We start from the raw sequence: 24,444 nt of genomic DNA on the forward strand, positions 1-24,444 counted from the left end.
GGACAAGGAAGTTGTGGCGAGGAAGGAAAAGAGAGGCGAAGAGGGAGAAAAGGGGGGGAAACGAGAAAAATGAAAAAAGTAAATGAAGGGAGGCAAAATGGAAAGAGAAATGAGTAAGAGGAAGAGAGGGCACGGAGGGGAAATAAACAGTGGCGAAAGAAGCCCTGGAAGAGGCTATAACATTAACTGATACATTATAAAGTAGTGTACAGGTATTTCCACACACACCAGCAAAACAACATCTCTAACACTTCTTCTTCAATCAAATCGGTGATGTTGCTCTACCCTGGGCTCTCTGGCTGAACAGACTCCGTGAGCAAAAGCAGGCAGCCGCCTTCCTGCGTCAGACAGCGCCCTGCCAGCGTGGGAAGAGGGTCTTTCCACATGACGAAGTGCAGGAAAAGTGGAGGAGATATAGCCCTCAAGAGAATGAGCCGTGTATAGGTGATATGTATCAGTAGTCTCAGCCCGGACTTTGCCTACTCGGTAAATGAGGTTGAGTTCCCCGCCTGGGAGTGTTGTACAAGGCCAGCTACCACGTCACTCCCACGGTAGTACCACTCGGGATGATGGTAACCGTCCATCTACAACCTTTTTGGTGGGCTAACGGGTGCTACACCTTGCCCAAGGGTGACCCGGGACTATGCAGGGCAGGGGCGCCCATCTTCCCTGAGCCGGACACACTCACAGGCCGCACACCCCAACAAACAAATCGTAAGCGTAAGGAACAAACGTCCATGAGCGATAGTAGATTTAAGGTTCTAAAATGAAGGCTGCATCATGCATCAAACTCAATATAATCAGGGCTTCGATTCAGACTGGCTAGATATTAGGCTGCAGAGGCAACGATATTCTGGAGACTGAAGGTGGCTAGGAGTCAAAGTTGTAGACTGCTGACCACTGCTGACTCACCTGGTATAGTCAGTCTTGCAGTACACATTATGCTCCCTGATGAAGCAAGATGGCTGCCTGTCCAGTGCCAGCTGACACACGCAGCATCTGAGGCAGGTCTGGTGCCACGATCTAGAGTTGACCCTCAGCAGGAACCGGTCCGCGATGACGTCACGGCACCCCTGGCACACCTCACCCCCGTAGCCCTGGGACGCAGGTACACGATCAACACAGGGAAAAATATATACATAGTTTTAATTACACAGGCACAGCATATCATATGAGGACCTTGCTGTGTGTGTGTGTGTGTGTGTGTGTGTGTGTGTGTGTGTGTGTGTGTGTGTGTGTGCATCAACTCACCTTCGAGTCAGTGGACCCCGTTTTGTCTCCCTCCTTCGTCTGTTGTGTTTCTATCTTGCTCGGCTGCGTGTCTTGGCCTAGGGCGTGGCTGTGGTCGTGAGGGGTCGTGGTGGTGGTCGTGGTGGTCGTGGTGGTGTCGTGGGGGGCGGCGCTGGGGGGGTCTGGGGGCGTGAACGGGGGTCGTAGCGGGTCGTCTTCTTCGGTCATGTCGCCCCCGTTCGTCGCCGACCCCCCGCACGTGACCACCCGAACCGCGTCCACGATCATCACCTCTCTCTCTCTCTCTCTCTCTCTCTCTCTTGAGGTAATACAATGGCTTCTTTTTCTTTTTCTTTTTTTTTTCTTTTCCTGTTTTTCTTCTTGTTTTTTCTTTCTCTACTTTAAGATAACTTTATTGACCTCGCTACTGCCAAATTATTTTATTAGCTCAGTACTACCACAGTCACACTAGGCTGTCTACCACACTTACCACACCTACCACACTACAACTCCCACTACCACAACTGCCACACCTACAACACCACAACTACCACAGCTACCACACTACTACTCTCACTGCCACAACTGCTACAACTACCACATCTATCACTTTACAACTCTGACTACCACAACTACCACAATTACCACACCTACCACATTACAACTCTCACTACCACAACTACCACTATTACACCAACCGCATTTATCACTACTGTTTCATTATCATCCTTATTTTTCACCACAGCACCAACACCTGCCACAACCACCACCACCACAAGTACCACTACCACGACTACCACTATCACTACCACCACTAAAACAACTACCACTGCTTTATTTCTTCCAGTCTCGTTCCTTCCTTTCCTTTATTGCAGTTTCCCAAAATTCTTCATATTCTTTACGGTACTTATATCACTCCTTTATTTCACTAAGTATCGTCCAGTTTCCATATTTCAGGTCACTTAAGCACTTGACATCAGTTGTTTTTTTTTAATTCAAGTTTTCTCTTTACTTTTCACTCAAATGCTCTCTTTATTATTCACTCAGGTCCTTAGTAACTGCTCCTCACCAACTTATTCACCACGATTACTACGTTCAGCTAATTAGATTTTTATAATGACTGTAATTAACCAGGTGTCCTCATTTGTTCACGTAATTTCGTTCGCCACAATCTAAAATCATGTTTCCTTTTAGTTTACAAAATATCAGAAATCATCGTTCTTAATTTTCTTTAGTCTTCGTTTATAACATTAAATCTGTCTTTATTTTTTCCCCACAATAGTTCATGCACAGAGTTTTTTCAGTAACGATGAAAGTTTGATAATAAAGTCCATATCTGCTTGTACTAAAACTTTCTCTCTCTCTCTCTCTCTCTCTTCACTCCTCCCTTCCTTCTCCCTTCCTTTCTTTTCCTTCTCCCTTCCCTTCCTTCTCCCTTCTCCCTCTTCTCTTTCCCTTTCCTATCTGCTTTAATTTCGTTCGGAGTTTGCGTATCTTAATTATTTTGCACTTCTTACAATGTTTTCAGTTCACTCTGCGCATATCCTGCCCTCAGTCACTTCCCTGCGCACTCAACTAGCGACTCTGACAAGGATAGCACGCAAGTTTTATCCCAGAATACGATTATTAACTCTCCGCTTCACATTCAGACGCCTACTCCTTAGCGCTTTCGTTTGTTTTACTTCTGTTTACTTCTAGGGTACAAGATTTGTCTCACAGTCTGATCGGTTTGTGGAATTCAGCCCGCTAGTCACTTGTTTCTTGCCCTAAACTCGCGATAGTCACTTGTTTCTTGCCCTAAACTCGCGATAGTCACTTGTTTCTTACCCCAACTCGCAATAGTCACTTGTTTCTTGCTCTAAACTAGCGATAGTCACTTGTTTCTTGCTGTAAGCCGCGATAGTCACTTGTTTCTTGCTCTAAACTCGCGATAGTCACTTGTTTCTTGCTGTAAGCCGCGATAGTCACTTGTTTCTTGCTGTAAGCCGCGATAGTCACTTGTTTCTTGCTCTAAACTCGCGATAGTCACTTGTTTCTTGCCCCAAACTCGCGATAGTCACTTGTTTCTTGCTCTAAACTCGCGATAGTCACTTGTTTCTTGCTCTAAACTCGCGATAGTCACTTGTTTCTTGCTCTAAACTCGCGATAGTCACTTGTTTCTTGCTCTAAACTCGCGATAGTCACTTGTTTCTTGCTCTAAACTCGCGATAGTCACTTGTTTCTCCATAGTCTTGTTGTCCGCGCCTTCCTTGTCCTTCCCAGCGCCATGTCTGCGGAAATAACATACAGGATTATTAACTGGTTCACTCCGATTGCGCAGTTTATATTTTATTCATCTTACTAATTCATTACTATTATTATTTTGACATCCTTGCTACCACCAGACTCTCTCTCTCTCTCTCTCTCTCTCTCTCTCTCTCTCTCCATTAACCCCTTCAGTTCACGAGGTTTCCCGCCAAGATTTAAAAAAATCGTCCGTTGGCAGCCTGATTTGAAACTAAAAAGACGTTAGGGTGGAGAAAGGGTTAACTGAGACTTTTAAAAGACTTGTAGTAGTAGTAGTAGTAGTAGTAGTGGTGGTGGTGGTGGTGGTGGTGGTGAAGGCGTCCCTTTCCAGCGCTTGTCAAGGGATTAATAGATATGATAGATAAAAAAGATGAGAGAGAGAGAGAGAGAGAGAGAGAGAAATATTTGCTCCCTAATGGATTCACAAACTTCTCTGGCTTATCATTGACAACTTTGAAAACTCTCTCTCTCTCTCTCTCTCTCTCTCTCTCTCTCTCTCTCCATATATTCTGAATTTACATATTATTTTAAAGACAGAATTATATTTATTTATTTATTTATTTTGGGCCGGCAAGGAAGGCTATATCTAAACTCTCCATTTCCAAAAATCTCTCTCCTCCCCCCCCTCCAAAAAAAAAAAAAAAAAAAGGCCTGGAGACAGCAAGAAAAAATGGAGGTTAATGTGAAAAAAAAATTAAAGAAAATAAAGAAAAAGAAAAATATATATAGAGAGAGAATTTACTGACATCCTTGTTTATTATTATTATTATTATTATTATTATTATTATTATTATTATTATTATTATTATTATTATTATCATTTTTATTATTATTATTATTATTATTATTATCATTATTATTATTATTATTATTATTATTGTTGTTGTTGTTGTTCTTCTTCTTGCACCAGGTCAATCTCAATAAGGAAGGAGTTGAGAGGCGTTTGTAGAGCCCGGACGCCGTTAAAATGAGTGCCACCGCGTGAAGGCGTCCCCCTCCCTCACCACGTCCTCGTAGTGAAGGGGTAAATTGGAGTGTCCTAATGAGTATGGTAATTAGGGAGGGTGATTATGGTGCCCTGTGGAGACGGTGGGCGACTGTAATTAATTAAGCCGACACACCTGCCTGCCTTACCTGTGCCACCTAGTAATTAACCCCCTGCCTACCTCATCTGCCTACCTCTGCCTCACACCTGTCTACCCGTGCCATCCGCTAATTAATCCCTCCTTCCTACCTCACCTACTTACCTATGTCACCTGCTAATTAATCCCTCCTGCCTACCTCAAATGCCTACCTGCTATTTAACCCCCCGTGCCTACCTTAGCTGCCTACTTCACCTGCCTACGACAAATTGCTTATCCACCTGCTAATTAACTCCTCCTGTTTACCTTGCCTGCTGTGCTACCTGCTAATTAATCCCTCCTGCTACCTCACTCTTCTGCCTCACCTTCCTACCTGTGCCACCTGCTAAGTAACTCCTGCCTACCGTACCCGCCAAACTTTCCATCTGCCTCACCTCTGCCTAATCTCACCTGCCTGTCGCTAACCTCATTTGCCTACCTGGATAATAAGCTCAAAAAATACTTGCCTGTTCTGTACCTGCCTAACTTGCTTCACCTCTGCCTAACTTCATCTGCCTACCTGCCTCACCTCTGCCTAACTTCATCTGCCTACCTGAACAATATACTCGCTAAAACACCTGCTTCCTCTACACCTGCCTACTCCACCTACCTAACCTTTTACCTGCCTCACCTGTTTGATGTCACCTGCATACCTGGACTATCAGTATCACTATCATCATCATCATCATCATCACTATCATCATCATCATTATCATCATCACTATCATCATCATCATCATCATCATCATCATAATCATCAACAACAACAACAACAATATCATCATCACTACTCATCATTACCATCCTAATCACCATCATCATCATCATCATCATCATCATCCCGCCTCATTTTTCCAATCGAAGGAGGGGTTAAGTAGGGTACGGAGGGCCAGGAATGGAAAATAATACGATAATGGAAGAACTAATCAACACCTATGCCTAATGAAGTGGGCTACACACTCATCCACTCACCATTCAAGCCCCCGGAACCCTGACTACACCTAATAAATACACCTCTCCGCAATTACCTATCAGAAAAGTCAATCAGATAGGTGTCAAATTAAAAAAAGGGTGCCAAATCATATCATACACTCCTCCACACAAAAGTCATCCACCAGCTCGATCTCTTGTCAGGTCCCCAGCTTGTTTCAATCCCCATTTTTCACACACACCCTATCTATCACACACCATATCTATCGATCTTCTCCTTGGCCTACCGCACCTCCTCCCTCTTATAGAATCACTTATAATTATATACCTTTCTCGCGACTTATATAGTCCCATCCTCTCCATAGGACCCTACCATCTAACCCCACTTTCTTCAGCTGCTGCCCACGTACTCCCTCACTCCAAGTCTTTCACGAATTGCACTATCTCTATCCACTCTCCCCACTCCACTCTCCCTACTCCACACTCTTGGACAATACACTCGCCAGTACAGTTCCTACCTCTATAATTGCCTACCCTCACCTACCAAACCTTCCCACCAAACTGGACAATATGCTCGTAAAACACCTACTCTACACCCTACTACAACTACCTTCTCACCTGCCAAAGAATCTACCTCACCTTTCTACCTGCCTCACCCCACGCTCACCACTCACCTGCCTCCCCTACATCTGCCTACCACACATGCCTCACCTTCCTAACCTACCTCGTCTCACGCTCACCATCACGCCTGTCTTAACTCTATACGTGCCTGATCTTCCTAACCTGTCTTCCTGCCTCACCTCTGCCTAACCTCACCTGGACAATACTCCCACGATAACATCTGCCTCACCTAGACCTTCATGCCTATATACCTTCTAAACCTGCCTGCCTACCTTAACCCTGCCTAACCTCACCTGCCTACCTGAACAATATGCTTATCAGCCTTCCTACCTCAGATGCCTAAGTACCTGCCTACCTGCTCCACCTATGCTTATGAAACACGTACCTGCCTCACCTGTCTAAACTTCCTAACCTCCCATCCTACCTCATCAAAACACCTGCCTTTCATACACCTGCATGGAGAGTTAGATTGGGCCGCCTTCATGTGGTGGCACAGCTGGATATACGAACGTCCCTCGGCTCCCTCCCTACCCCCCGAAAAGAGTACGGTGGGCTGCAGGAAAATGGGTAACATAAGCCTGCAGTCCACGGGGTTCACGAAGAGATGAGGGTGGGACCATCGCAATAACCAATACCTTTCAACATTCGCCAAAGTGGTCCTAGTTCACCGTGCCTCTCCCTGCCTCAGCTGTGCCTAACCTTACCTCCACAATACCCTCACCAAACCCACTTTCTCTACACCTGCCGTCCCTGCCTCACCCAGCGTACCTATACCTGCCTACCTCTGCACCTGTCTCATCTACATCTACCTAAGCACCTGCCTAAATTCTGGTAGTCCTGGCTTCCCGTGCCTCACCCAGCCTGCCTGCCTACCCCACCTGCCTCGCCTATAGCCTAAGCTCACCTGACTGTTGTAGACGCGGTGGTGCTGTGGTGGTTCCCTGGGGCGCTGCGGCTGCGGTAGGTAGGCAGGTAGGTAGGTAGGTAGGCAGCAACTCGACCTGTTCTCACTCCCGCAGGGCACTTCCACACTCAGGCCCCGTCATTTACCTCGAACAAAAGAATAAGGAATAACGCCCTTTCTTTTCATGCCATTTTGCGATCCGTTCTTTGAAGCATGGGTGACTTTTCCCCCGCTCTAGAGTTCCCCTGGCCATGCGCGAGCCGACCCGACCAGTAGCGTGTTCCCTGCGCATCAGCCACCAATCAGAGCCTCATTCCGTGACTTGGGATGTGTGGATTGGTGGACAAAAGGACTGGGCGAGGTGTTGATTGGGGGACAAAGGGCGGGAAAACTCGCGATTGGCTAACAAAGGCATCCTGGGCGGGGCTGACGGGTGAAGGGGCGGATTCTCCCTCTCTCTCTCTCTCTCTCTCTCTTCCCCCCCCCTTCCTCTCGCTCTCTCTCCTACGGCCACCACCACGCCAGCGCCGCGCACTACCACCACCATCGCCACACCGCCGCTAGACACCGCCGCAAAGGGTGTGGTAGAAATCGCGACGTCTACCACAGCTGCCGACCGCTACCGCCCCCTGCCATCACCACCACACACCCTCTCACCACCACACTGTCACCACCACATATCATTACCACTCACAATCATCACACTCGCATACTGCCATCACCACCACTTGCACCGCCATCATCACACTCACTGCCAGCACCCTCACGCTGTTTTCATCACTTTTGCTTGTCCTTCTCATCACCACATTGTCATAATCACCACTCACACTTATCATCACACTTGTATTTCCCATCACCACCACTGTCATCATCACACCACCAGTCCTATCACCACATTGCCACACTACCACAACTCACACTGCCATAACCACACTCATACTCACACTGACTCCTCTCTCTCTCTCTCTCTCTCTCTCTCTCTCTCTCTCAGGATAACAAAACGACACACTAAGCACAAAACTTTATTCACAACCATAATAAAAAAAAAAAAAAATCCTCTCCACATGACCTTATAAAAAAAAAGAAAAGAAAAACCGTCTGCTTGAATAAAGACCCAAAAATCGTCCCTTGCATCATATAATTAACCCTCTGACTGGTAGGCTTTTCTCAGCTTAATAAAATCGTCTGAAACTTAATAAAATCGTCTGAAGCTTAATACAAGTCGTCTGGAGCTTAACAAAATCGTCTGAAGCTTAATAAAAACCACTGAAGCTTAATAAAATCGTCTGAAGCTTAATAAAATCGTCTGGAGCTTGATTTTTTGCGAAAGAGTTGTGTTTTGAGACAAATGCTCGAAAAAATAAACAAACAAGCAAGCAAACAAACAAGCATCCATAAACAAACAAACGCACAAACAAACGAGCAAGGAGACTGACAAACAAGCCAACACACACGCAAACGAACACACGAATATAAACAATGCAAGCAACTCAACAAACACACGCAAACAGTAAAACAATAACACAAACGCAAACAAGCAAGCAACCATGAAGACAAACAAGCGCAAACAAAGAAGGCGTCAAGAGCACAGAGACACAAACAACAGCACGTACAAACACAAAACAAACAGGAGAAAAACAAGCATACAAACACGCAAGCGGTAAAAAGCCAGTTCAATATTACCCCTGGCGATGCGTAGGGTCCTGAGGCTAGAGAGAGAGAGAGAGAGAGAGAAAGCAAGATCGCATACACGAAATACAACTGCAGTTTTTAATGTATATGTGTGTATGTACGTATGTATGTATGGTATGTATGTGTATGTATGTATGTATGTATGTGTGTATGTATGTATGTATGTATTGCAACTCGCCATTTTGATCATTTAAGTTGCACAGTTGAATTGCAGACTGCTCATAGGTGCATGTGTAAATCATCATCATCATCACCATCATCATCGTCATCATCACCATCATTAACATCATTACCATCCTCATCGCCATCCTCATCACCATCACCACCACCATCATCATCATCACCACCGTTATCATCAGCATCACCACCACCACCACCATCATCATTATCACCATCATCATCACCACCACCTCCACCATCATCATCATCATCACCACTACCATCATCATCATCATCATCAAAAGCAGAAACAGCGGAAGTCATTAACATCTACAGTACCTTTAATTAAATAATCAGATATACCTGTATTTCCTAATTATCCCTCCTTACCTGAGAAAAAATAGTAACCAAAAATAAAAATAAAAATAAATCGCAGTGGTGGAGGGGTTAAGGGAGACTTTTTTTTTTTTATGCCTTTTCACCACGAGGGGTCTCTCCAAAAGCTGAATAAAATCGTCTGGGGAGGCAAAAATAGAAAAAAAAAATCATGTAAGTCAAAAATGCTGTGTGTGTGTGTGTGTGTGTGTGTGTGTGTGTGTGTGTGTGTGTGTGTGTGTGTGTGTGTGTGTGTGCGCGCGTGTGTGTGTGGTCATGTGCATTACTCCATCCCCATCAGCCGCCTCTCGTGTATAACCTTCTTCGCGGCCTCGATAACAGTACGCAGCATGATGAGAGGCTTGGCCATGCGCAGGAACGGGTGCTGTGGAGGGATAAGGCGCAGTTACATAGACAATACAGACCTAGAGGGCCTTACTATGTGGTGTTTCCTTATGGTCATACTTTAAGCCTCTCTCGCCTTCTTCCTTCCCTTCCTCTCTCCTTCTCTCCTGCCTCCTCCCTCCTCTACACAGACCACACAGATAATACGGTACTTAAATACGAGGTTGTTCCTCCTTCCCTCTCCTCCTTTGCTCCCCCCTTCCAGACTTCCCTCCATCTATCTCTCCACCTCTTCCACAGCCTCCCTCCATCTCTTCCCTTCCCCTCCACCCCTCTAAACCTTTCCTCCATCCCTCCATACCGTCCCTCTATCTCTTCCTTCTATCCCTCCTCACCTCACCACTCTCACTTTTCCTCCACCTCTCCACATCTTTCCACTCTCACTGTCCCTCCACCCCTCCACGTCTTTCCTCCATCTCTCCATTTCCTTCAACCCCTCCGCATCTTTCCTCCATCTCTCACTTTCCCTCTACCCTTCCACTCTTTCCACTCTCCCCATTTCCCTCTACCTCTCCACATCTTACCTCTATCTCTCCATTTCCTTCTGCCCCTCCACATCTTACCTCTATCTCTCCATTTCCTTCTTCCCCTCCACATCTTTCCTCCATCTCACCCTTTCTCTCCACCCCTCCACATCTCTCTCAGTCCACCCACCTGCAGGAGATCTGAAGCTGATGGCCGCCTTGAAACATCCACCTCCAGACACTTATCCAAGAAATCTCTGAAGGGGCGAGACAGACGCTTGTACTCCTTGATCTTCGGCTTCCCGTTGGTCGCGATGAAGTACAGGGCACGTACTGGGTCCTCCCTCATGTACGGCGGCTCCCCTACGTGCATGGGAGAGGGTGGGGTAAAGGACGTGCATGGGAGAGAACGAAGGGTTAAAAGACGTGCATGGGAGAGGGTGGTAAGAGGAAAGGTGTGCATGGAAGATGGTGGGATGAATGACATGCACGGGAGAGATAGGATGATGGGCATGCATTGAGAAGGTGGGGAGAAGAACGTGCAAGGCAGAGGGTGAGATGAAGGACGTGCATGGGAATAGGTGGGATGAAGCGCATGCATGGATGAAGGAGAGCAAATGAGAGAATGCACTTAAACCAGTTAAATCACCAAGGAAAATGCATTATAACTATATGCCACTTAAGAGTATGGTTAAATCGATAAAAAAAAAAAGGGCACTACAAAGCCTCCTATGTCAATTAGAACACCATTAAATCATCAAAGAAAATGCACTATGAATATATTGCTCGAACTGCTGGCTCAATATTCGTACCGTCAATCATCTCGACTGCCATGATGCCCAAGGACCAGATGTCAACCTCGGGGCCGTACCGCTTCCTGCACACCACCTCAGGGGCCATCCAGTACGGCGTCCCCACTAGAGTCGTCCGCTTCCACCTCTCCGGAGACAGGCACGCGCAGAATCCAAAATCAGCTGCATCGGATCATAAGACAAGGATAGATTAGAGGATAAATCAAGTCATAATCCAAAATCAGCCATAGCGGATCTTAAAAAAAGGGGTAAATCAGTAGTGTCAGATAACAAGACGAGGTTAGGCGAGACCGAAGTGGGTTAGATTAGGTTGAATTAGTTAAGACTGCATTAAGATGAATGTGGTTAGATTATACAAATACGTGTTAGGTTAGAATGGGTTTGTTAGGGTTATATAGGGTAGATTGGGTGGGCAGGGTTAGGTTAGTTCAATGAGAATCAGAGTAAGAAGTGTATAGTCTTCTAAGGTCAGAGTACGTTCGAGTAGATTTTATATTTGGCTACTTTAGGTTAAATTAGGGTAGGTAAGTTTAGGTCAGAGTGGTTTAGGTTATAATTTATCAGGTAGGGCTTAAGTAAAGTCGAAGGAAATAGGAAAAAGTCTGTAATGTCCATCAGTGGGGGGGAAATTTAGGTGTCAACAAAAAATATGTCTCAATATTTCCCAAGCAAACCCTTACCATAGAAAACTGAGATCAGAGAGGTTAGAAAATGGCCAACTCACTTATTTTCACCTCGCCGTTCATCCCGAGCAGCACATTGTCTGATTTGATGTCCCTGTGGATGATGCCCCGCCTGTGTAGGAATTCCAGCGCCTGTAACACCTCCCTGGGGATGTTACAGCAGAAAATACAGTCCTGTAGTTACAAAATATCTACTTAAAATAGTCATACAGTTATACAGAGGGTGGTCCGTAAACACCAGTATACTAGAAACTCTCTTGGGGGTATCTTATGTGTTGCGGAAATGGCTCAGTCTCCTGGTGTGGGTGTGGGTGTGGGTGTGGCAATGGGAGTAGGAAGTGAATAAATAAGGCAGGGTTGGCATTAATAGCACTGACTGGGCCGTCCCCACAGCACACAAAGATCGCCTGGCAGAGTGGAAGAAAAGTGTTATACATGGTCGACCCTGTACATGTACGCTAATATATTTACATTAATATATACAGGCCCCAAACATTCACGTAAGGACCTGTCATGACCTGTGACCCCATGAGATGACCCCATGACCTGTGACCCCGTAATCTGTGACCCCATGATGACTCCATGACCTGTGACCCCGTGACCTGTGACCCCTTGATATGACCCCATGACATGCAAGCTGCCCAACATTACCCTTTTTTTATCATTCACTCCTCTACTGCTTCCCCTAACACCCTGTCTTACTTTCTTGACCTCCTTCCAAAACAGTTTCTTACACCACACTCCACACTCAGACTTCTTCCCACCTCCTCCTCCCCCTCTCTTCACCCACCGGCATATCGCTGCAATGTTGCCCTCCTCCATGCACGTCTCGGTGGCCAGGTCCGTGAGTGATCCCCCCTCCAGGTACTCCATCACCACCTGGGGAGAGTGACCTGTTAGCGACCTGATATGACCTCCTGACGAGTTCTTTACCTGACCTTATATGAACTGAGATGACTTTCTATGATCTGCCAAAGACGGGATATGACCTGCTGTTTATCTTAAATGACCTGGTCAGCCTTGCTATGACGATATGATTTGTTACTGGCCTGATATGACGTGTTAGTGACCTGATATAACCTTTTAACTCACGTATTTATTTTTTTTTATCAACTGCCTCAATACTTCATCCATATATTTACCCACCTATAACCTTATTTAATATTCATAAACCATATATATATAACTAGCCACCTATACGATACATACTATTTAGCTTGCTTTTCCCCTACGTAGTAAATAATTATCATCTACGTCACTCCTATCATTTATCCACTTATTGCTTCATTAACGACATAATTATTAATCTCACTCATTCAGTCACCCTTATTATCCCCACCTACTCACCCATAACTCATTATTAACCAGGTAGGAATCCAGGTAATTGACGATATTGGGGTGCTGACTCCGGCTTAGGACCAGGATCTCATTGACGATCAGTTCCGGTCTTGGCTGCTTCTCTAAGGCCATCTGCTTTATTGCCACCAGCACCCCCGTGACTGTGTTCAGGGCTGTGTACACCGCCCCTGAGGCCCTGTTTGGGGGAGGAGATAGGTTACAAGGTCCTTTCCCTGAGATACAAAGATGATCCTGTGCCTGAAAGATGGTATAGCTTTGTGGATCGTTGGCTGACGTTGTGTTCCGGTTTCAGTGTTGTTATTTGTTTTTTATCGTTATCGTTATCATCGTCATTATTATCATCATCCCTGAAACCCTGAAGAAATGATCATGCATCGTCATCAATATCATCAACATCATCATCCATCCATCATCATCATCATCATCATCACCACCATCACCACCACTACCCAGTTTCGTGCAACTACATATCTCAATCCCACACAAAACTCCTCAGGCCACCCACCCCTGCCCGATCCTGTCCTTGAGGATGTATTTCTCGTAGGGGTTGGACACGCTGACGATGTTCTGCAGCTTCTTCGTGATTTCCTCCCGCCTCTCCTGCTTCGTCGCCGTCGTCGTCTTTGCTGCTCCTCCGTGTTGCTGTCGTACTTGGATCTCACTGTCGCTCCCACTACGCGGTCTGTGAAAGTGGGATTAAATTTGATGTGAAAAACTGGTACTGATGAGGAGCATACAGGTGATGGCGTTGTGTACCTTGAGTGAAGCAGCTGCGGCGTTCACCCCAGAGTCAGGCCTCCTTATATTTCCCTGCACCTCGCCGTGGGAAGGACCTTAATCCGACCCCGGTGAGGTGCTGTCTACCACAAGAGGACACCGATGCACTACACAGCACTGTACCTGTAGGACGACCTAGCTGAACATGGTCTAACCCAACCCATCCCAGCTTAGTCTCACCTCACCTCACCTACGTCTGGACAGAGGTAGGTTAGTCAGGCTCATTCACTGACCTGAGGCAGATGGAACTAACCCCAACCCAACCCAACCTCAGCTCATCTCACCTAGACTATAATGAAACCCAACACAACCAAACCCAGCCCAAATCCATTCCAGCCTCATTAGCCAACCCAACCCAATCCAATCCAATCCAACCCAACACAATCTAACCCACTCCCACCTCTCTAGCCAACCCAATCCAAGCCAACCCAACCCAACCCTACCTCACCCCACCTCACCTAGATTAACCAAGCCTAACCCAACCTAACCCCACTCAACCCAATCTCATCTCACCTACATTAACCAAACCTAACCTAACCTAACCTAACCTAACCTAACCCAGCCTCACCTCACCTGACCCACCTGTGGAATGGGACTGGGGAGGGGGAGTCCACCTCGTCCACGGGCTTGGTGTAGATGGACTTGGTCTTCTCTGGACGCTCTGGCACGGGGGGCACTCCTCGTAGGTTAGGGTTCTGGGGTCATGGGAGGGTCAGGTCAGTACAGGGAAGGTTTGGTCAGGGCAGGAAAGGGAAGGGAAGGGAAGGGCAGGGAGGAAGAGCAGAAGAGAAAGACAAGGCAGTGCAGAGCAAGAAAGGACAGGACAAGGTAGGGTAAAGCAGGGCAGGGCAGGGCAGGGCAGGGCAGGGTAAGAAGGAAAAGGAGAAGAGAAAGATGGGTAGGTTAGGGCAGGGCGGAGTAAGGCAGAGAGAAAAAGTAAAATAGAAGGAGGAATAAGAAATGAAATAAGACATCGTAGAAGGAAGAAATGCAAAGCAGAGTAAGGAAGGGCAAGGTAGGGCAAGGCAGGGCAGGGAGGAAGGAGGAGAAGGGCAGGGAAGGGAAGAAGACCAAAGAACTGCAGGTTAAAACTGGGAGGAAGTAAAGGAAATGAGCAGGGAGAAGTAGAGCAGGGCAAAGCAGGGAGGGGTCAGGCATCATCATCATCATCATCATCACCATCATCATCATCATCAACTCCTTCACTATCAGCACCACCACTATCATTTTCAGTATTATCGTTAACCATTATCATCATCACCTGCATCATCACCATCAGCCGTAGCACTACTCATCATCATCATCATCATCAGTTTAAATACTATCACCATCATTTTTAATATTACTTCCATCACTATCATCACCATCATCACCATCACCATCACCACAGTCACAATCACCATCACCATCATCATCACCATCATCACAGTCACCATCATAAACGCAAAAGAAAAAAAATGTTAAGAGTCGCATTATAAGCAGCTCTGGACGCCCTAACACATCTTCCTTAGCGATTAATTTTACACACTGGACATCAGTATCCTCTAGTATACTCTCTCTCTCTCTCTCTCTCTCTCTTAAACACACACACACACACACACTTCTCGACATTAAAGCCACACAAACCAACACACAACGACAAATTACGTTCACTACGCAAAATAAATCGCTACAGAGGCGGTGTTACGGAGCAGTCAACCCCACTTCCGGGTCCCTAAAACTCACGGCAGGAGAGGCGGAAGTGGCGAGGTCCTTGGACTCCCTGGACTCCCGTATCGTAGGCATAAAAAGTCCTTCAACGGGTCGGGGAGGAGGGAGGTAGTCATAATCACTGTCCTCTTGACTTCGAGCTGGTGTGGGGGGAGAGAGAGGGTGAGGGAGAGGAGAAGAGGGGTTAGGGAAGGGTGAGGGAGGGGAGAGAAGGAGGGGAGGGGTAAGGGAGAGGTAAGGGAGGGGAGGAAACAGTGAGGAAGGGAGATGGGGTGAGAGGTGAGGTTGAGGGTGACAAGAAAGGAGGGAGACGAATTAGTTCTGAGTGGTAATCGTTTTTTGTCTACCTTCTGTCCATCTATCTATCTATCTATCTATCTGTCCACCTGTCTATCTATCTATCTATCTTCCATCTATCTATCTATCCATGTATCCATTTATTTATTTATTTATTATCACTCCAAACTAATCAATAAAAACAAAACACAGAGTCCAAAACGCGCTTCGTTAGCTCCGTGTCCCTACCGATTAATACACAAATTAAATGAAATAAAAAAACTGAAAAAAGGAATTACTGATCTGATAACCAAAACCGAAGTCAAAAATTAAGCACCCCACTAATGAAATAAATAAATAAATAAAGGAGATATAAAAGTGTATAGGAATTATTTAGCGGGCATGTACAGCTGCAGTCAGTATTTCTTTTACACACCTATACCCTTTTCACTCTAACTTGGCCTAACCTCGCCATCTCTCTGCCTTGAATGCTGATTTATAACAGTAGATTAACACTAGAATATGATGCTAGTCACGAAGAAGTGCTACGGAATGTATGTAGAGCGCAGTATTGTCTTTTTCTGACACTGAGTTACGTAATTTTACTGCAAACGGATGTAAATTTGAGCCAGGTTAAAATGAATCCGCTATAGTCACGAAGAAGTGCTTTGGAGAGGATGTAGAGCCACAGTTCTGTCATATTCTTCACTCGAAATTCCCTGGGCGGTAGTTTATGTGTTGCGGGGCCGGCACAGTCTGCTGGTGTGGGCTTGGGTGTGGCCGTGGGAGTAAGAAATGAATAAATAACGCAGGATAGACGCTGATGGCCCAGGAGTGTAAGTGCATTGTTGTTTATGAGCCACCTTGTATCGTATATAAAAAAAAAAATCAATAAAAAAAAATGGGACAGGTTCGTCTTGTATTAAAGTGAGAAAGAAAAATTTAAGAAACAAAAAGACAAAAATTGGACCCGGTTCGCCTTGTATTAATGTAAAAAAAAAAAAAAAAAAATAGGACGCAAAAAAAGACGAAAATTTGGACAGGTTGGCCTTGTGTGAAAAAACGCAAAAAAAAAAAAAAGAAGAAGAAAAACGTTTAAGTAATAAGAAAAAAAAAAAAAAGAGTATGATACATGAATTTTTGTCCGAGAGAAAAAAAAAAGTGTAAAAAACAAGTATGGTACGTGAATGTCCGTGAAAAAAAAGAAGAAGGTCAAGTTAGGGTAAAACACGAGTATGGTACGTGAATTTGTGTCCTTGCTTGTACGTACCTAGCGCCTGTATGATAAACTTATCCTCTGGCATGGACTGGCGGTCGTTGAAGTACTTAAGGGCTTGGTACACTGCTTGGGGATTCTGCTTCTTCTCCTCGTTGGTGATCTTAGAGGCGTTGAGTTGGGCTTGCATGGATTCCGGTAGGCCCTGTAGTAGTAGTAGTAGTAGTAGTGGTAGTAGTAGTAGTAGTGGCTCATCTGGACGTAAACTAGGTGGACTGCAGGCTGAAGTTGCCCTCCTCCTGCAGTCCACCATCCACCTTTCAGAGAGACAGGGAGTTGAGGGACGTTTACATGACCAGGCAGCGCCACTACCCAGCCATATCGGTGCCACCACGTGAAGGCGTCCCTCTGCAGCACCAATATACACATACACACACAGTCTATAAGATACATAAAGATTTAACTAAGAAAACACACAATTAAGGAAAGAGAAACTGTAAATCCTTCAAAGAGGCTGGTTGAAAGTAAAGATAGTCATTTTTCTCAGGGGTGTGTGGGATGACCTTTACACAGCTATAGTAAAATGATATATATATAAAAAAAAAATGGTTAGATTTCTGGTATATAAAAAGGGTTAGATTTTTTTTTTTTTTTTTAACAAATTACCATGATGATAATAGACATAAAAACACAGAACCCTAAAGTAGCCTATATGTCCGTATGATTTGATCTTTGACCCTGTATAAATAAAAATAAATAAATAGATAAATAAAATGGACGCAGAACTCAGGCAACAGAAAGAATAACAAGACAGATAGATAGATACACAGATAGACAGAGACAGACAAACAGATATAGAAAAAATGTCTAAAATAAATCCTATGCCTCCACAACTGACCCAAATCCTGGTGGCAGGAGTTTGGGTGAAATGGTCGAGGAGGGCAGACAAAAGAATGAATAACTAGATAGACAGACAGAGAGATAGACAGATAAATGGATAGATAAATAGACAGATGGATAATGAATGTAAAATAAACGCAATGCCTCCAAAACTGACAGTAGAAAGATGTAGAGAAATTAAAACAGAAAATACTCACATCTAAAACCTAGTCATGGAGTTACAGGCGACATGTTTGAGGTAGGTGACACAGACTGGCTTCAACTGCCTCTTTATCCTAATATTTTACCCTCACACTCTATCCTAATACTTTACCCTCATGCCTTAGCCCAATACTTCATCCTAATACCTTATCCTAACACTCTACCCTGATACGCACATCCAGATTCCCCGTCACAGGGTTGTACGTGACGTGGACGAGGTGAGTGACGTTCGTGGGAAGGGAAATGGAGATACTGGGTTCAGTCTTGTGTCGTCTCTTCATCCGAGGCACCAGGCGGCGGTATAGCTCGGGCGTCTTCGGCAGCGGTCGATTCGCCACGCTCTTCTCCTTTTCCGGCTCCAAGGACGCGCCTCTGGACCGCGAGAAGAGACAGATAGATAAATAGATAGAGATAGGCGTATGCATACTCTGTTCACTATAACTTGGCCATCCTCATCATCATCATTATCATCGTCAACATCATCATCATCACCTTCATCTTCATTACCTTCACTAGTACGGTACCATTTTCATCACCACCATCATCATCATCATCATCATCATCATCATCATCACACCCGGAAATCTTGAGGGTGTTGAGGCGAATGAGCAAGCTTATTACCTCACATAGGCTTATCAGAGAGGTCGATAAGACACACACACACACACACACACACACACACACACACACACACACACACACACACACACACACACAACGCGGATATAGTGACTCATTAACACACACACACATACACGCACGCACACACACACACACACACACACACACACACACACAAACACACACACACACACACACACACACACACACACACACACACACACACTTGATAAACTCTACTTAACTGCCTGCTTTACTAAAAATATGTTTATCTTAATTACCGACTGAGGGCTATAGGATGTGTGAGACTGACTGGCCTATACATATAGACTGACAGATAGACAGACAGACAGACATACTGTAGTTTAACTGACATGCATGGCTGGTAAATTAATCTGTGGCCAGTTCCTTGTCCCTGAGTGGCATTAAACGTGAATAAACAACTCTCGTCTGTAAATCCTTATCAAACTCTATCATTCCTTCGTAATCCTTTATAAGCGCCTTGACCCACTAGACCACCAGGGCAAGAGCATCAGATATCAAGGAAAAACAGGGTAAATACTCACATCATAGACGACACCCTGACAGGCGGTGGAGGGGGTGTCTGTGTGGTGGAGGCGGGTAGGGTCTTGGTGCGTTCTACGGGCCTCTTGTACTCCATGTTTGAGTCAGTAGGTAACGGCATCGGTTCTGGGGAGCTGGACGTCACGCAAGGTCTGGAAAGGTAAGAAAATTTGGAGTGTTAGCCTGAAATATGTGTCTGCTTGGAATATATGAGTAGAAAAGGGGAGAATCTGAAACTTAAAAGAGAAATAGGAGACTGTGTGGACCAAAAACCACCGGCAGGATCTCACTGCTACCTGGCGCATACCCGGGTGGCGGATGGGGGAACGTCTTGTAAATATACGAGACGGCGCGGACCATGGGACCCCGTGTAGACATAAAGGGCTCCACCGAATATACTCGTACCCAATAAGGTGGCACAAAAATTGCATCTCACCAGAAAGTACGTGGCAGGGAGGTGAGATTATTTGCCACATTCCCACCAGTCAAACTCGAATTCTGCTGTTAATGATTTACGGGCCTTCCTGTTGGATGATCGTCCACTAAGGGTCCAACCGCACGGTCTCCTGTGTTTACGGGCAGTGTGCCACCGAAAGCGAGGAAGCACAAACAAAACAAACCTGGAAAGCGGCGGGAGATTTCATTTTTCCACCACTTAGTTTCGAAAAATGTGAGAGTGACCCAGTTCCGTCCAGTGATATTAAACCGACTCTATCAGCAGTAAATTTAATATACTAAAAAAAAAAAAAATCGTACGAAAAAGGTTAATCAGTCGCCAGTTCCTCTTTCCACGCTAGAGGGGTTGGATGCAGGCTTCATCCAACCGTTACTACGACACATCTAACCATGGCTGAGTTCTCCTTAATCGTCTCGCCCTAATCATCTCGCCTCTGACCGTCTAGTCCCAAATCATCTCGTTCCAAATCATCTCGCCCCTAATTATCTCGTCCCAAATCGACTCGCCCTAATCACCTCGTCCCTAATCATCTCACCACTAATTATCTCATCCCTAATCGTCTCTCTCTCATGAATAAAATCGCACAACGTAACCTGAAATAATATATAACAACTGTCGCGATAATAGTGACAGTATTATATCACTCAGGCTCTTATCATCACCCTCAGTTGAAGTATATCGTCAGGCGAAAGCTGACTGGGGAAGCCAAATTCAAGATCCGTTCATATCGAGAAGCCTGGACACATTGCGTTTAAAAGACTGGAGGTCATAGGCAGAGGGAAAATAGAAGACAGTTTCATAGTTGACAAGTTGCGTGGCTGAAGGACTGGGAGTATCGGTCAACTTTTAATATATTCCTGCTTTGTCATCACACTGTTCGTAGATCTTCCTTGTTCTTGTTTCTGAGCAGTTAGTCAGGCAATATCTTATCATATACCCTTTATCTAAGTCTCACCTCTTCCCCCAGTTCGCGTTTGTGAGTCATGTATAAAATAAGAGTATCAGTTGCAATAGACTTTCTTATTTCCGTGATCAGTTACCACATCTTACTCCTTTTAATTTCTAAAACATCAGCTACGTATGTCTTAATACACTTTTAACTTTTTTTTAAAATCTCTTCCCCACACTCGAATCTTGGCTATCAACTAGATCTTACCCTTTTTCTCGAGTACTATTCCTTTATTTTCCATGTTATAATTCAAAGCAGTCAAACAGAGTGCTCACTTTTATCAACGAATAAAATTGCCATCTGTCTTGCATGCCAAGCTATAACAAGAGATTAACACTAGAATATGTGCTAGTCACGAGGCTATGTTGTGGCAAGGATGCAGAGGCTTAATATTGTCTTACTTTCACATTAAACTACAGGAAATAGGCCGGTAAAATACGAAAACTTCCTCTAAATTCAAATGAATGCACTGTCGTTTATCCAGACAGTGTAAACTTTTCCCAGCTCGAGTTTCAAAGTTGTTGACCTCATCTTTCCGTTTCTGTCATCTAGTGTTGATCATGCTTTCGTGATCATAGTTTGTAGATCAGCGTTCTAATTTTCAAGCAGTCATCTACGTAGTCTGCAGTGTACAGTAGGTTCATCTTATCACCTTCACCATAAAAATGTTCTAGATTCGTCTCCAAACCTGTTCATAAGCGATCTAGTGAAAATTTTGAACAGCCTGGATGTTTACGAAACTGGCGGTAGGATGACTGTGGGTTTACTGTATGTGGCTAGAACAGTAACTGTCTGATTATTCTGAATTAAAACCCATATTTATTCCTAAGTGATCTAGTGAACAGTTAAGAAGTGTTGATGCTTACGGAATTGGTGGGCTGAGAGAGAAGAGGTATTTCCGAGGGTGGTGCTGGTTTGTGTTACTGACTCTTCGCACTAATCCTAAATTCTTCCCCTATGCGACCTGGTGAATAATTTGAACTGTGTGGGTGCTTACTGAGTTGGCGGACCGTGTGAGGAAGAGAGTTGTTCCCGAGGATGGCGTGGTTTATGTGACTACAGTTCTGTCTCGAATTATTCTAAACTATTTTCTATAGCTGTTCGTAAGAGATCTATAGCACCTTAACCTTAACTTTGCAATAAACCTTTCAGCTCAGTTGATGGCCAAATTAGTCAGATTGGAGGTGTGATTCGTTTAACAACCAAGGAGATTCAGTCCTACCTCAAAATTAAGGCTCATCAAATTTCATGAAACCACGAGTTGGTATACAAGTGTGGGAGTGGCCAAGTTCCATCCCAGGAAGAGAGACTACAATAAACAAATTAAACTGTAGGGATGCTTACGGATGTGGCAGACTGTTCGAAAGAGCAGAGTGAGATTTTTCCGAGGATGGTGCTGGTGTATGTGGCCAGAGCGGTGACTTGACTCCACTGACTGATAACCAAGATAGAGCAGCTGATAACACGACAGAACAGCAACGTTTTATCTTATCGCTGCCGACAGCTATACTTATCCTTCTTGAGTACTGCATTATTTACTGGAATAATATAATAAGCAAGATGAGCAAATGAACCTGCTAGATGTTGTATACGTCAGATCTTGTAAATTTTCACACACACACACACACACACACACACACACACACACACACACACACACACACACACACACACACACACACACACACACACACACACACACACACACACACACACACACACACACACACACACACACACACACACACACACACACACACACACACACACACACACACACACACACACACACACACACACACACACACACACACACACACACACACACACACACACACACACACACACACACACACACACACACACACACACACACACACACACACACACACACACACACACACACACACACACACACACACACACACACACACACACACACACACACACACACACACACACACACACACACACACACACACACACACACACACACACACACACACACACACACACACACACACACACACACACACACACACACACACACACACACACACACACACACACACACACACACACACACACACACACACACACACACACACACACACACACACACACACACACACACACACACACACACACACACACACACACACACACACACACACACACACACACACACACACACACACACACACACACACACACACCGCTCGCTGGAGCAGCGGTAACGTTCCCGCTTGCCAACTGGTGGACGGGAGTTCGCGCCTCGCTCAGGTTGCGAAAAGTTTCACTGACAAAGTGGGTAGTTACTGTCCCCCTTGAGCAAGGGGACGGGTGTGTGCGTGTGTGGTCACAGCCTTGCCCTTAGATCGGACTATATGAGCTCTCAGCTCCCTTCCGGGAGGGTATAAGCTGACGATCACGACCATCAGGTGATCCTGACCGACCCGGTGAATTACATACACACACACACACACACACACACAATACACACACATATTATATATATATATATATATATATATATATATATATATATATATATATTCATACAGTATGTGATAATTTGTGCGTGTGTGCGAGCGCTTGGGGAACTCATTAGACCTTACTATACGGTACCTCTCCTCCCCCACCCCACACTAAGGTTATGGGATATACTGTGGTAATCAAAAGCATAAACCACGTATCAGTTCTTACAGGACTTCAGTCCTACCTGCCACTGTCATTTTACTGTGCTATAGCTCTTGCACCTTTACTAGGCCCTAATTTTTGTCCATTTGCAGCTGCTTCACGTGGCTCAACGGTCGAGTAAGACTACTCAGGTCTATATCATTTCCACAGCCCTGTCTCATGACTAGCATTCTGGATCTCCTTTCTCATGTTCTCATGTCTTTAACAATGCTGCCCTCCCCTCCTCAACCCACTCAACCCCACCCCTGCCCCCCAAGACACACAGCAGCGATGACTGTAAGAGCTGAGAGTGAGAAATATTCACTAGTGATTTCACTGTTCACTTACCCTAGTCTCTCTGCTATCAGTGGTCAGCCAAACAAATCATCGTCTGTTTTCTCTTATGTTTAACAACCAAGACAGAAATGGGAACCGCGGTGGCTCAGCGGTACAGCGCTGGACTCGAGATCGCGGTCGAGTTCGCGGCCAGCCCTGGTAGCTTTGCTGGGAGGGGTAGCGCTCTCCTATAACCCTAGCAGGGCCATATAATCTACCTAGGTCTAGCTCGGGGGAACAATCCCCTTAATCCCAAAGACAGAAATTTAGGCATCATATTTCTCACAAAACTTTTTTAAAACGCTATCATCATATTCTTAACCCATTACCAACAGCCCACATCCACTGGTGCACTCTTAATAAGAATCAGGGCGCATTAACTGATGTGCCAGTGTACCTTATAATTATCTTGAATTCTGCACAGTTCATGACTTAACACACCTAGGCAATCCATGACTGCCCCATTAGGCATACTAACATGCCTAGGCAATCCATGACTGTCCCCATTAGGCATACTAACACACCTAGGCAATCCATGACTGCCCCCATTAGGCATACTAACATGGCTAGGCAATCCATGACTGCCCCCATTCATCATACACTGGTTTTTCATCCATTCATTCATCACCCTGTCCAGTAGTGTACCATCAGAACCATAGTAGCTTGGGCTTAGCTACACAGCCCGGACAGTTAAGGCAAGAGTGACCAGTTGCTTGT

General features: G+C 45.2%; 2 protein-coding genes across 2 annotated transcripts in view; both read right to left on the minus strand.

Annotated features, from left to right (window-relative positions):
- Nucleotides 1–1,518, minus strand: part of Awh (LIM/homeobox protein arrowhead) — a 17,561-nt gene extending 16,043 nt beyond the window's left edge. The window contains exons 1-2 of the mRNA XM_080268704.1: nucleotides 1,252–1,518; nucleotides 913–1,097 (exon numbers count right to left, since the gene is read on the minus strand). Of these exons, the coding sequence (XP_080124830.1) occupies nucleotides 913–1,097; nucleotides 1,252–1,518 (452 nt within the window). The remainder of the gene's footprint in view (nucleotides 1–912; nucleotides 1,098–1,251) is intronic.
- An 8,083-nt stretch (nucleotides 1,519–9,601) lies between these two features.
- LOC145395034 (serine/threonine-protein kinase PAK 1-like) lies at nucleotides 9,602–17,210 on the minus strand. Its single transcript, XM_080268778.1, has 10 exons — nucleotides 17,075–17,210; nucleotides 15,544–15,668; nucleotides 14,401–14,513; nucleotides 13,547–13,723; nucleotides 13,030–13,216; nucleotides 12,473–12,561; nucleotides 11,724–11,827; nucleotides 11,000–11,161; nucleotides 10,378–10,550; nucleotides 9,602–9,703 (listed from the first exon to the last, which is right to left on the minus strand). Exons 1-10 carry the CDS (start codon nucleotides 17,208–17,210, stop codon nucleotides 9,602–9,604), a joined length of 1,368 nt encoding a protein of 455 aa, XP_080124904.1.
- Nucleotides 17,211–24,444: the final 7,234 nt, after the last annotated feature.

Source organism: Coenobita brevimanus, chromosome 29 (genome assembly GCF_032717465.1).
Source record: "Coenobita brevimanus isolate Jiangsu-jjx chromosome 29, ASM3271746v2, whole genome shotgun sequence".
NCBI lineage: Eukaryota > Metazoa > Arthropoda > Malacostraca > Decapoda > Coenobitidae > Coenobita > Coenobita brevimanus.